Raw genomic sequence first — 12737 nt, forward strand, 5'->3', positions numbered from 1 at the left:
TTTATATTCTAAAACATGTAAAATGAACATGTCTGCAGGTATTCTCCGAGAGTTGTAAATATGAAGTATATTCTAGATATCTCAGATCAAGAATTTGTTATATACATTATAGAAGAAAGGTTATTCAGAGCAATGAATGGAATCAATTGAGATCAAGAAAAGTCTTTAATGTTATATAATAAGAGACTTTAAGGAGTTTGATCTCTAAATCTTTCAAGCCTTATGTCTCTTAAACATGAAACATGTTGATAGCATTATAGAAGAGAAAATTATCATTTTGATCATTTCAAGTGATCACACCCATTTCAAGCTCAATATTACTACATGAAAAATAGGTATCTTATCATAACCTGGAAAGCTATAAACAATCTGTGATAACTTATTGATGTTAACGATTTTGAGCTCTATCAGTTTATAACAAGATATTGTGATTGGCCCCTGGGAATTTGAAAGCTATATATATCTATTCTAGTTTAAAAACAATGAATAGAATCAAGAAAATTAATCAGAGTCTGACAAATCTCAGAGGACAGTAAAAATAAAGATCGTTAATTGCAATCTTTAATCGACAGTAAAGATTTTACATCATTAATTGCAATCTTTAATGTCTACTTGTTCTAGAAAACCAATAATATCAATCTTAACAAAATGCAAATCTTATCTCATTTAAGATTTGATAGAAGACCTACCCTTATTTCACATCAAGACCTGACCTAGTTATGATCACATGTGAAAGCTTAAAACCAAAAACATTAACTTTCCTGCAAAGAAATATTGAAACTGATGTTTGCATCTACTTTTTTCGCAGATGAGCAGAACAAAATGGAAGGTGTGCCTTCTACATTAAATCTATATCTGGAAACCTACCAGTGTCTTCCTCTTTCACAGTTTTATGCTGCACTGGTTTCCAAGCTGCCATGGGGTCAATGGTAACCTCCTCAAATTCTGTGGTCTGAAGATTTGTTAGTATACCCCAAATGTACTGGTCAATCTCCAAACCCTCCAATAATGCTGTTTTACTGTAATCAAATTTATATATCCAATAATGCTGTTTTACTGTAATCAAATTTATATATCCAATAATGCTGTTTTACTGTAATCAAAATTATATATCCAATAATGCTGTTTTACTGTAATCAAATTTATATATTGCATATCTATTTCTTGGCAACATATGCAATATACCATGGTTCACTTTGGCAAGCCAAGTATCCGATTGACTTACTCTCATCTCCTACGTAAGCGAATCAGACACCTGTCCCGATTCACTTACTCTCATCTCCCACGCAAGAGAATCAGACACCTGTCCCGATTCACTTACTCTCATCTCCCACGTAAGAGAATCAGACACCTGTCAGGATTCACTTACTCTCATCTCCCACGTAAGCGAATCAGACACCTGTCCCGATTCACTTAATCTCATCTCCCAAGTAAGCGAATCAGACACCTGTCCCGATTCACTTACTCTCATCTCCCACGTAAGGGAATCAGACCCCTGGATTGCAAAAATTACCATGGTTAAGACACTTATTTATCCTGACAATTACTATTAGATATTGAAAGCATGCAATTTGGAACCATTTCAATGAGAAAGAGTACTATTTCAATGCTACAGCGTATCCTTCTAATCACAAACACAGACTGCAACATATATAGGAAGTAATTCATTATATCCTTCATTCATTGTATCTGTGATTACCAATGGTCAGAATATCGGCTGATTTAACATATCTATACCCTGGATTTTAAACCATGTTGTATGGTTGTGGAATACAGAAATGTTTTTGATGATTGACTATTGCAAGTGGTGTTTCGGTTATTGAAACCTTGAGCATTAGGAAGATTTTGAAAATATGATCAGAAATTTTTATATTATTCAGAATTTTTACTAAAATGCAAATTCAACCATTGAAACAATAAATCCACAAAGGTTCAGTAAATAGGTCACTTTATCACGATAGACTTCAATAAATACCTAATGTGTCTAATGATTTGAATATCAAGTTATCAATGCTTTACAGTTCTTCTGTAAAACTTTCAATCCAAATGGTTATGGTTTTTCTTGGTTCTGTGAACTGTGAGAAAAAGACTTTTATGACATTCCACCCTCATTTTGCCTTCATCAGGACATGGTCCTTCTTTGATAAAATTGGCATAAGGTACCCTTTACCAATGGATGCTTTGTGTGAGGTTTGATTGATATTGGTCAATACATAATTGAGAAGAATTTGAAAATGTAATTTTCACAGAGACAACAGACAGAAGAATTGATGGAATACTGATAAGAAAACCTCAATTACACTTTCAGTTTAGCAGAATTAAGAAAAAATAAAACCAGGGAAGGATCTTAAGTAACTTGAATCTCTATTATGTTAAAATATTATACTGAAATGTATAATTATCTTGTGATGATTAAAATTTTGTAGAATGTAATATTGTTCCTTATGAAGTTAATAACAAGAGACCCGTGGGCCTTAAAATAACTTGAGTATCACACAATGTAGAACAAAAAATAGACTTTTTTGTTAATGTAGAGAGGATATCACTTATATCTCAATTGTGAAGCTACAGATTAAAACCAATCAACATATATCAATTAAAATTACGCATAAATTTAAAGTCAAGAGTTGAAAAGAACGAGGGACTTAAAAAAATTAAATCTGGGCATTCCATATAATAAACAGATCAAAGGAAAATCCTGTCAAGCTTGCCTTTTTAAAACTAAAACCATGATTGAACCAAATTTCCAGGTGACAGTAAAACAAAATTTTCAGCAAATTATTTGTAAAATGGAGTTTTCATCACGGTGGATTATTTTTTAGAAATGTAACACTTAAACCAAATTGCTATCTAAAATACAGCAACATATTTCCTGGTCCTCATGAATATTAATAAATTTTGATTTACAAAAATCAAAATTAACGTAAGTGTCAGAACTACATCGATGACTCAAGCATTGACATTTTGTTGCTATTTCAATTTCACAGTTATGAATACAAGAGACAAATGGAAGGCTGACAAGCCCAAAAACACTGAAACTCAAAACGAAAATCTAAAGTATGAAAGGAATTGGGGGAAATTTAATTAATGCATTAAATACAATGAAACAGGTTCTATAATTTTGATTAATATATATGTATATAAAGGTACTAATCTATACAAAAATCAACAAGTCTAGCAAATATGCAAATGTTGGGACTTGGCAAACTGATCAAGCTTAGGACTAAAAAATGGAAAAAAGCTCTGGGCTGGACTTTCATGAAATTTTTAAACCTTGAAAGTTATTAAAATCCTGCATACACTCTACTTTTAGTAGTAAAATAATGTCAGAATACTGAATACAGCAGGATAACAAAATTTTCATTATTTCACAATTTTCAGTCACTGTCACTTTGGTCAAATTGAAAATAATAATGCTTCAAGAGTCTCGCAGAATATACATCTAATTCTAAAACAAAAGCACAACTGTCAATTTGGGGGCCAGGTAGAACCCTTATCATATATAATTTTATACCTGGGAGTGAAGACACTCCAATCAAGATATTCACTAGACCTTTGATAAAAATTTCTGACAGATCTTCCGCTCTGAACAATGTAAAAAGAGCCCAAGTCTTACCTACAAACTGGGCATCGCCAGGAACCCCTTTCTGTGTTCAGCTGGAGATAAGACTCTAGATCAAAGCACTGTATGTGTTTACACTCATGGCCACGAGCAGGCAGCATAATCCGCCGGAATGTGATAGGACATTTAAGTGATACTTTAATAGCTGTCTGCTCAACTCCATCCTCACCATTTACACTGTTGCCACTGGTTACACTCGTAAAATTTCTTTTGACTGAAAAATCAAAAAGCTTCATAAAATATGCTGATCATTAATTTTCATCAGAAAAGTTTTCTTACATTATGCCCATAATTTTTCCCCAATAACACTGAAACTTATGATGTAAAAAGCATTTCAAGTTACAACATACTTTTGGTGATACAATGTTCTGCGGGTAGAAGACGTTTCTTCAACAAACCCTGAAGAACCGACCGCACGCTTGGACGATGAACCAGTTGAAGAACAAACAAATGAGACTGAAAATAATAATGCTTTCATATTAGAATTTCAATGGAACAGAAGTTTTAAAAAAAATAAGACACCCATGGATCTTAACTGTCAACTTTATATCACATAAAAAGTAAGAAGAGCACAACCAGTTAGTTATTGAACAACTGTACACTACATGTCATATTTATTTTGACAAACTTTGGGAGTATACTGTGGGTCTACACTGGTCTGAGGGCATTAATTCCCAAAATGGAATTTGCACTAAATATAGATGCTTTAATATTGTATGATTTCCCAAAGATTTTTTCAACATTTAATGAGACAGGCAAGTTTGTTTTTAAAGCAGTAACTGTGAGTTACCTTTCTTTTTTCACATAACCGTTTAATATAGAATTACCAACTGAATATTATTTTTTGTACACTTATTCACTCACTATGAAGAGTAAATAATATTTTACACACCTATTCATAACATAAAATGTCTAAGATAGTTACTTTAACAAAAATGAACTTTTGCTTTCCAAATGGTTGAAAGAGAAAATTGAGTTATCCCCCTTTGAATATATTGCTAAAATTGATCAATGTGGTAGCTTTCAGTCTAATGTGACGGTGCCTAAGAAACTAGAGATTAATTTTTTTTTGCCCTTAAAGGTCTTTTGTAACCTTGATTTTTTACCTCATGACTCCAAAATCTTAAAAGTCTTTTCCTTTAATTGTCAACTACCTTTGCATATATAATCATGAGAGTTTTATGCTGAAAATTATTCAAGATATCGAGTCGCAGTGAAAACGATGGACAGATGGATACTGAAATTCCAATAAGGTTCCTGCATTTTCAATGTGGGGTTTTATAAACCTCTTTTAACTAACTTTAGTACTCACATAATATTTTATATTTTAAGAGGAAAGAACATGTAAAGGTATTTTGTTGTTCAAACAAATGTGTGAATTTAGAATTGAACTTTAAAATTCTATCGAACCCAATCTGTGAGAAAGATTACAGCCAAGTATTCAAAGTAAATCACTGCATTAAAAACTTGTATCTATATTAGGTAGATTCATGAAATGATTGGGTAGCTCTCTTACAGCAAAAGAACAGAATAAATTGAAAGTACTAAAGTTAATTAGAAGAACTTCATTACCTAATTAGAAGAGATTCCTTTACAATGCACAGAAGTAATGAAGAAGATATTTACACACTACACGTAAATGCATTTTTGCTATATACCCATTTTGACCCCCATCCTAGCTCCTGAACCCCTGACCCAGTAGCCATGAATTCCCCCATTTGGTAGAGACACCCTTGCTCATCATGACTATATATATACAGTTTGTCAGTTAGATGTCCCCAAATAAAAATGAGATTTTTAAAGATTGCATCACTTTTCCAGTTTTGATTCCTATCATCAGGCCTCAGGGATCTAGTGACCATGAAATTCACAATTTTAGTTCCCTTTACCCAAAAGATGTTCCATTATAATGCCAAATTTTATGAAGAAGTTGGTTGTATGATAATGCATGACAGACAATGGCAAGCAATCCCCTATCGCAATAGGTCACCTGAGAAACTCGGGTGGCTTGAAAAAGCACATGTAATACGAGCTTACACAACAACATGCTGTGACTGTGATCTGTATGGTGTTTCTGCCAGGCTGGCAGACATCTTTGAGGTATAGTGGTTTGTGTGAAGTCTTGTTCTCTCCACGCTCAATGTTCAGTGGATTAGCATTTACGCTAACAGTCACTGATGCTGGCCAGTTAGTATTCATCTGCCTATCTTCATGATGAAAACATTTCAACTGCAACTCAAGATCAGATCTGAAACAGAATAATATATCATTTTACAAGTTGTCTTCCATTATCAGACACCACACAACTACTTCCATAAAGTACAGCTTTGTAATCTGTACCTCCACATAAGCGTCTGATATACAGAATCTCGGAGGTGGAAGACATGGTTGCTGACTGCCAGATTGTGCTCCAGGCGGAAAGGAGGCAGGACCACGCCATCTCTAACAGGGAACGTCAGGCGTAACTCTTCAGGATCTGAAATGATACAAAACATGTAAAAACACACTGTCCCCAGGATTGCTGAAATTTCACCTATGCCTATAAAGTTTAGGCAGCATAGTGCTTTCCTCTACACATTTCAGTTTTCTCTATCTTAATTGTTCCCATTTTCCCCATGTAAAACATTCATGTCCTCTGTTGTGCCCCATCTGTCATGATGTGAACAAACTTCAATCTATCCTACATGAGGATGCATATTAATTTGAAGAATTGTATCATCATGGTTCTAGAGAAGATTTTCAAAGAGCTTTCCTATACACTCCAACATAAAACTCCACCCTACTATCATGGCCATGGCTCTTCATTTGAATATGAATTTCCTTTACCTAAGGGTGCTTTGTGGCAAAATTTGTTGAAATTGGCCTAGTGGTTTTTGAGAAAAAGTTGAAAAGATGAAAAGTTAACTGACAACACATTACAGATTTCAGATGACAGACATATGGCGGAATTTGATCAAAAAAACTTATTTGAGCTGCAGGTGGGCTTAAAACATCAGCAAGCAATAAGATGCTTCTTTTTTAATGCCAAATTACAATAAATAGTACTAAACTAGTTGTGAATATTATCATGGTCTTGTCATAAAAGAAGTTTGAAATAGAGATGTATTTCAAACCTCAAAGATTTCAAACAAATTCAACAGCCAAATAAAGGCCCTAATCTTAGCTTTTGCGACTGATTACTATAGAGAATATTTCCTACAACCTTGTCTCTCATGTGTTTATTTTTATTCACATAACCATATTTTTAGCATCATGTCTTACCTTTTTTTATTGGCATTTGCCCTGGGTATGGAGACTGCACTGCTCCTGGTGTGATGGGTGGGGTAGGGTTACCAGGTAGTGGTGAGTGAGGATAATTCATGTTGGAGGACTACAATCAGATCATTTCTCAAGGTCACATAAAGGAACAGTGAATTGCACTTATCAAAATAGAAATCAAAATAACTAGTGTTTGTTTTCATGCAAAATTTTTATCTCCCATCATCCCTCCTTTTTGCATACCTACCAAATCCCCATAAACATATCTGTCAAACTTTAGCTTTTTATGATTTGAAATGTAGCAGAAACTGCATTCACAAACATTCCCTTCTATTATAATGAGTTAAGTGATTTGAAATGTAGCAGAAACTGCATTCACAAACATTCCCTTCTATTATAATGAGTTAAGTTCAAAGTTAAAGGAAGAAAAATGAAATAAAAATTTATTTTATACAGGTATTTTGCACAATTAAACTTGTTACTGAACAACTCCCTCAAATTTCATTTCAATCCAATTTAAATTGTAACAGAAACTGAATTTAAACCATAGCAGAAATTGAGTTGACAAACAACTTAGTAAAGTCCATTTTGCACAGTGAAGAAATCCGCAAAACTGTATTTCGCATATAGAAGAGAAGCCATCACAATAAACAATATGGCCATGGGGAGGGTGACATATTCACTAGCTAACCAATATCATTGGATGCACTTCTTCCACTACTATTTTACTATATGACATCAGGTGGATTAATTAAAGTACCTGCAAGTTTTGCTGTCCATTGTTGTACTGTGGGGAGGGACCATACCCTGGGGCCTGAGCAGGGAGCTGTCGTCCTTGTGTAGGAGGATACTGGCCTGTCATGTATGGGTTCTGACCATTTGGGTAGTGAGGTGGAGCAGTGGGCCTCATTCCTGGTTGCTGAGAAACATATGTAGGGGAGGGTAAAGGCTGCTGTGCTGGAGGGTACTGAGGTTTATTGGGATATTGTTGTTGGTTCACATACTGTGGGCCATACTGCAGGAACAAAACACAAATTCTTATACATACACATCATATATAAATCTACTATGCCTCTCTAAAGTGCAGCTTTTCTAAGCATACAATACCTGCGTTCCATTTGGATATTGCTGACCACCAGGAACCTGCCTTCCTTTCACCATTTGTGGATTGTGATAGGGGGCTGGACGACGCATATACATGCCTTTATTCATCATTGGACCTGGACCTGTCCCAGGATCCATGTTCATATGTCCTCCTCTTTGGGGCATCCCTTGATATTGATTATACTGACCCTGAACCTAAACACAAATAAAAATAAATGTGTTATAATCATCATATTCCTTTGAAAGTGAATCTTCAATATGTAACAAATTCCATCCATTACTATGTTATTCTTAATAAACTCAAGACATGGAGCATTCCAGAATCCAGGGGTCATGGCATAAACAAATTTAAATCCACACTGAATGAGAATGCTTGGATATTAATTTGACAAATGCACCTTTGTGGTTCCTGAGAAAAAGAATATTTTAAAAATGTTCCCATATTTTCATGTGTTTCGTGAAAAGTTATTTTCCACATAATTTTCCTATGTATATGTCTTGAAACTTTAAATCCCTTTCATATGATTCCATCTTTCCTGGGGGGTGGGGGGTGGGAGTGGGGGTGTGTCATGTTTGTATGTATAATAGAAATGTTGCAGACTAATGGTGCAACAAGTGTATCATTCAAACTACAAAAACTGAATAGGCTTCCATTCTGCTAACTTGTGGCATAAACAATCCTTTTTAACATTTAAATGCTAAAGACCTTGATCTCCAACAAATCCCCTTGATTCAGGACCAATAATGACCTAGAGAAATGAATTAAAATTATTTCATTAGTGAACTTCACTTTGTACAACTGAACTTGAATAAATGTCAAAACACATTTATATCATGATTCAAAATGTAATATTCAAACTAGTTCATGTTTGTATACATAAAAAGTATATGAATACTCTTTTATGCTAAGTGACCAACATCCCAGCAATAAAATTATGATTTGATTGCACAAACTCTTATTTCCCCCTAATTTATTGACCTGCAAAAATTTCTACTTCTTTAAAAAAAAATCCAAGTCTTCATGATTCTACTAGATTTTATTCTTGAAATATGTGAGGTTTCTTCACTCTAATTGAAATAGCACCAATCAATACTTTCAGTACTTTGATTTCATTCTACTGTTAGGGAAAGCTCATTAACATAATGTGTCCTCCATTGAAGTGAAAAAACAAAACAGTTATTGGTATGTTGTTTTCTGATCTTAGACTGAAACTGGTGTTAACCTTAGCTCTGAACAGTTGAAATGGCAAATGACATTTGGCATTAATTGTTGAATCTCATTTCTAATGATATAAGCATTAAAGAGAACAGAATACAGTTTCCATACAGATGCTCCATTTCAAAAATTCATTTGCATCAATATATTTAACTTAATAATCAAAAACAACATAATACATGTAAAAGTCATCCCATTTGTTATCTGATGTATTCACATGATAACATCAGTTAATCCGATCATTTGCTGTGATACCACTGCACACAATTTAAACTTGCATATAAAACAACACAGCTATTTGTTGTGTTCATATTTCCTGAGGTCAAAAGTTCAGAACATGAAGTTATGCCAAAAAGCAGCAATGTACATAAGGCCCGTTGGCCATAACACTCACCAGAGTCACCCTTGGCCCAAATGTCCTTCTGAATCAGAAGTTTAAAAAGATTTTTTTTTTCCTTCTTCATTTTTATGAATTTTTTTTTTACCCCATATTATGACCCATTCAACCCTAGCCCTATTGGGTCGTGATTCAACTGAACTTGAATCCATGCAAAATGGAGATGGTACAAAATATATATAACTTGCATGGCCTTGCTGTTCTGGAGAAGATATAAAGAAGTTTTTGTCCTATATCATATGCATGTATTCTGTAAAATTTCATCCCTATTTTAGCCCCAACCTAACCCAAGGGTCCCTAATTTGTAAGAAAAAACATGATTTAGTGTGGTTCTGCTACTTCTTTTATATTTCCTACATATTTTCAAGCAACACCTTGATTCCCCACCCTAGGAGCCATGATTTGATAAAATATGAATCTGCACTACATTGGAATGTTTGCAAATCAATATGACTTAATTATCATGGTCAGTGGTAGAGAAGAAGATTTTTTACAAATATTATTTAAATATATAGTACCATGTAAAAATTTTGATCTCCTATTGACACTGGCCCCATCCAACATACTGGAGTCAAGATTCAAACTAACTTGAATCTATGTACACTATCTGAAGATGCTTGCATACTAATCATGGTCCTGTTGTTCTTAGGAAGATTTTCCAATTTTTTTACCATATACTCTAAACCTGTACTGTGGCACAAACCTACCTACAAGACATTGATTTGAAGAAACTTGAATCTGTACCATACCTAAGGATGTTTGTATATCAATATGACTAACCATGGCCTTGCTGTTCCTGAGAAGATTAAAAATCGTGAAGTTTGATTGAAATTGGCTTGGTGATTCTAAAGCAGAAATTGAAAGTGTGCTAAGTTTACAAAGGGACAGAGGCATTAAAAAAGGATGGATAGCTGGACTACAATGGATGATTAGAAAAGCTCACTTGATTTTTTAGCTCAGGTGAACAAATGATCAAGCTAATGGCTACATTGCTTACCTGAGCTACTGCATTTTCACATGTTTTAAAAACATCAAATTCCAATTATGCCCCTTCTACCTCTTGGACCTAGAGGCCAAGATGTGAACAAACTTGAATCTATCTTAATCAAGTGGATGCTTGCAAATTAATCTGGGAAAAAATTTACCATTGCGGTTCTTGAGAAGAGGATGTTCAAAGAATTTTCCTATATAGAATTTTTCCTATATATTTTTATTAGTAACTTCAAAACTAGAATTTATAAATAACTATGTATTATTTCCTGTAAAATTCAGTCTTCTTAATTAAATGCTGATATTAGTGGATTTACATAATAAAGTATCATAATTAAACAGTACTGTCTTTATCACATCATAGGAAATTCAAATTTAGTGATTTTAACTTCCCTTTTGATATTACATGAAGCCATTCTCTTCCTGCTCTTTGCAACCTTAATTTATATGGTTTGCTTCATGACCATGCATTCACAACCAAAGTAGAACACTGTCCTTTGATAAATATATTCATTGCAATTATTTGATTAAAGCTTCCAATTTTTTTGTTCTTCCTCCAAAATATTTAATTGTTTATCATTACATAATTAGTGGAGATATTCTTCCAGGTATAGCCGATAATAATCAACATTTTAGCATTTTTATTTCACCAATACTGCGTTCAAGATTGTACTGACTAGCCTAAGGGCTTGGTATGGTGGCTGATATATGTCATATTACACTTTATTGTCTTTTTGTTATTTCCAGATAAAAATAACAAAACAATATTTAGCGACTTTTCGTCCCGAAATAACGAAAAGATATTAGCTACTTTTCGCCTCAAAATAATGAAAAGAAAACGCATTGTCAAACGGCACAAATCAGCCATCATACCTATAGCCCCTAGACTAGCTGCTATGATCTTGAACACTGCCCACGACACTGTGTGCACTGTGAACATACGACTCAAAATCTAGTACATACATATTTCCTAAATTCTGGAATTTATATGATATTTGTCTAGGGCGTACCTCCTTCAATTATTTCATAGAATCTGAAAATTCAACAATATTTTTCTAATTGTTCATGAGACCATGCAATATTGTAAAGCTAGAAACTTAGATACAAGCATCAAATCTGCTACTGTGAAACTTGTCATGTCTTGTCTTTCTTGCTTTTTCCTTTCTGAATTTAAATTGGTAATCATTTAAAGTGGTATGACCTGATATTTTCCCCTAATGCATAAAGTATTATTCTAATGAAGCTGAATTAATTTTCAAAATTATCAATTCGGCTGAAATTCCTAATTTATACACTTGGAAAATATTTGCATTTAAAAGAAAATAGTAGAAAGATCATTTATAACATGGTGATGCAACACCCTAACTACGTTTGTTAATGAGTGGATTCAAGAAAGAGAAAATGTGGTCGTTAAATAAACCGTTTTACACACTCAAGCATATCAATGTTCCTACTTCAGTTTATATGTTTGTCAAGATCTAAAATAGTCATGTGACTGTCACTTGAATATGCATTACAGATGGCCAAATGATATTTACAGTTGTTTGTAAACACAGATTCAGAACTAAATACTTTTGGTTAAAACAGTTGCAATAATATACGGATTCCGAAATGTTTGAGTGGTAAGCAAAGTTTGACTATCCTCAGTAAAAGGGATCTCTTTAAATCATGCTCACATTAGCTTAAACCACACCCACAGCAGCATTGCAATGCTATACCCTTCACAACTTGTTGCACAAGGGTATACTTAAGCAATGCTATAAGCAAAATCCTCATTTAAAACCGATATCTAAGATAATCAACTTTTCATCAGAAGTATCCCTTAATCTCAGTTCATTTTTCATATTTGTTTAGCTTACTTTGGCCTAAAAAATCACAACATTTTCCGTTTTGGTGATACCATACACTAGTTGAACATTGCACTACACTTGCAATGCTTGGCTGAAGTACAAAATAGCATTCAAATTGATTTGCGTATGTATGACAATATAAAGTTTCTACACTGATCTAATCAATAAAGGTCTCGAAAAATTCGCAAATGTTTGTGGTGTCATACAATATGTGGATGTATATATATATTAAAGGCTCGGTCATGAGCAATTAGTAATTGCCTTAACTCTCCTGCATAATCAATTGACCTTGCATGGCAC

General features: G+C 33.8%; 1 protein-coding gene across 2 annotated transcripts in view; it reads right to left on the reverse strand.

The window, feature by feature from the left end:
- LOC125669267 (zinc finger MIZ domain-containing protein 1-like) overlaps nucleotides 1–12737 on the reverse strand; it is a 52964-nt gene that overhangs the window by 6065 nt on the left and 34162 nt on the right. For both annotated transcript variants that reach the window (XM_048903706.2, XM_048903705.2), the window contains 8 exons: nucleotides 7988–8179; nucleotides 7641–7895; nucleotides 6884–6992; nucleotides 5963–6098; nucleotides 5660–5870; nucleotides 3973–4078; nucleotides 3617–3836; nucleotides 868–1019 (listed from right to left, as the gene is read on the reverse strand). In XM_048903706.2, coding sequence (XP_048759663.1) covers nucleotides 868–1019; nucleotides 3617–3836; nucleotides 3973–4078; nucleotides 5660–5870; nucleotides 5963–6098; nucleotides 6884–6992; nucleotides 7641–7895; nucleotides 7988–8179 — 1381 coding nt within the window. The remainder of the gene's footprint in view (nucleotides 1–867; nucleotides 1020–3616; nucleotides 3837–3972; nucleotides 4079–5659; nucleotides 5871–5962; nucleotides 6099–6883; nucleotides 6993–7640; nucleotides 7896–7987; nucleotides 8180–12737) is intronic.

Source organism: Ostrea edulis, chromosome 4, assembly GCF_947568905.1.
Source record: "Ostrea edulis chromosome 4, xbOstEdul1.1, whole genome shotgun sequence".
NCBI classification, from domain to species: Eukaryota; Metazoa; Mollusca; class Bivalvia; order Ostreida; family Ostreidae; genus Ostrea; species Ostrea edulis.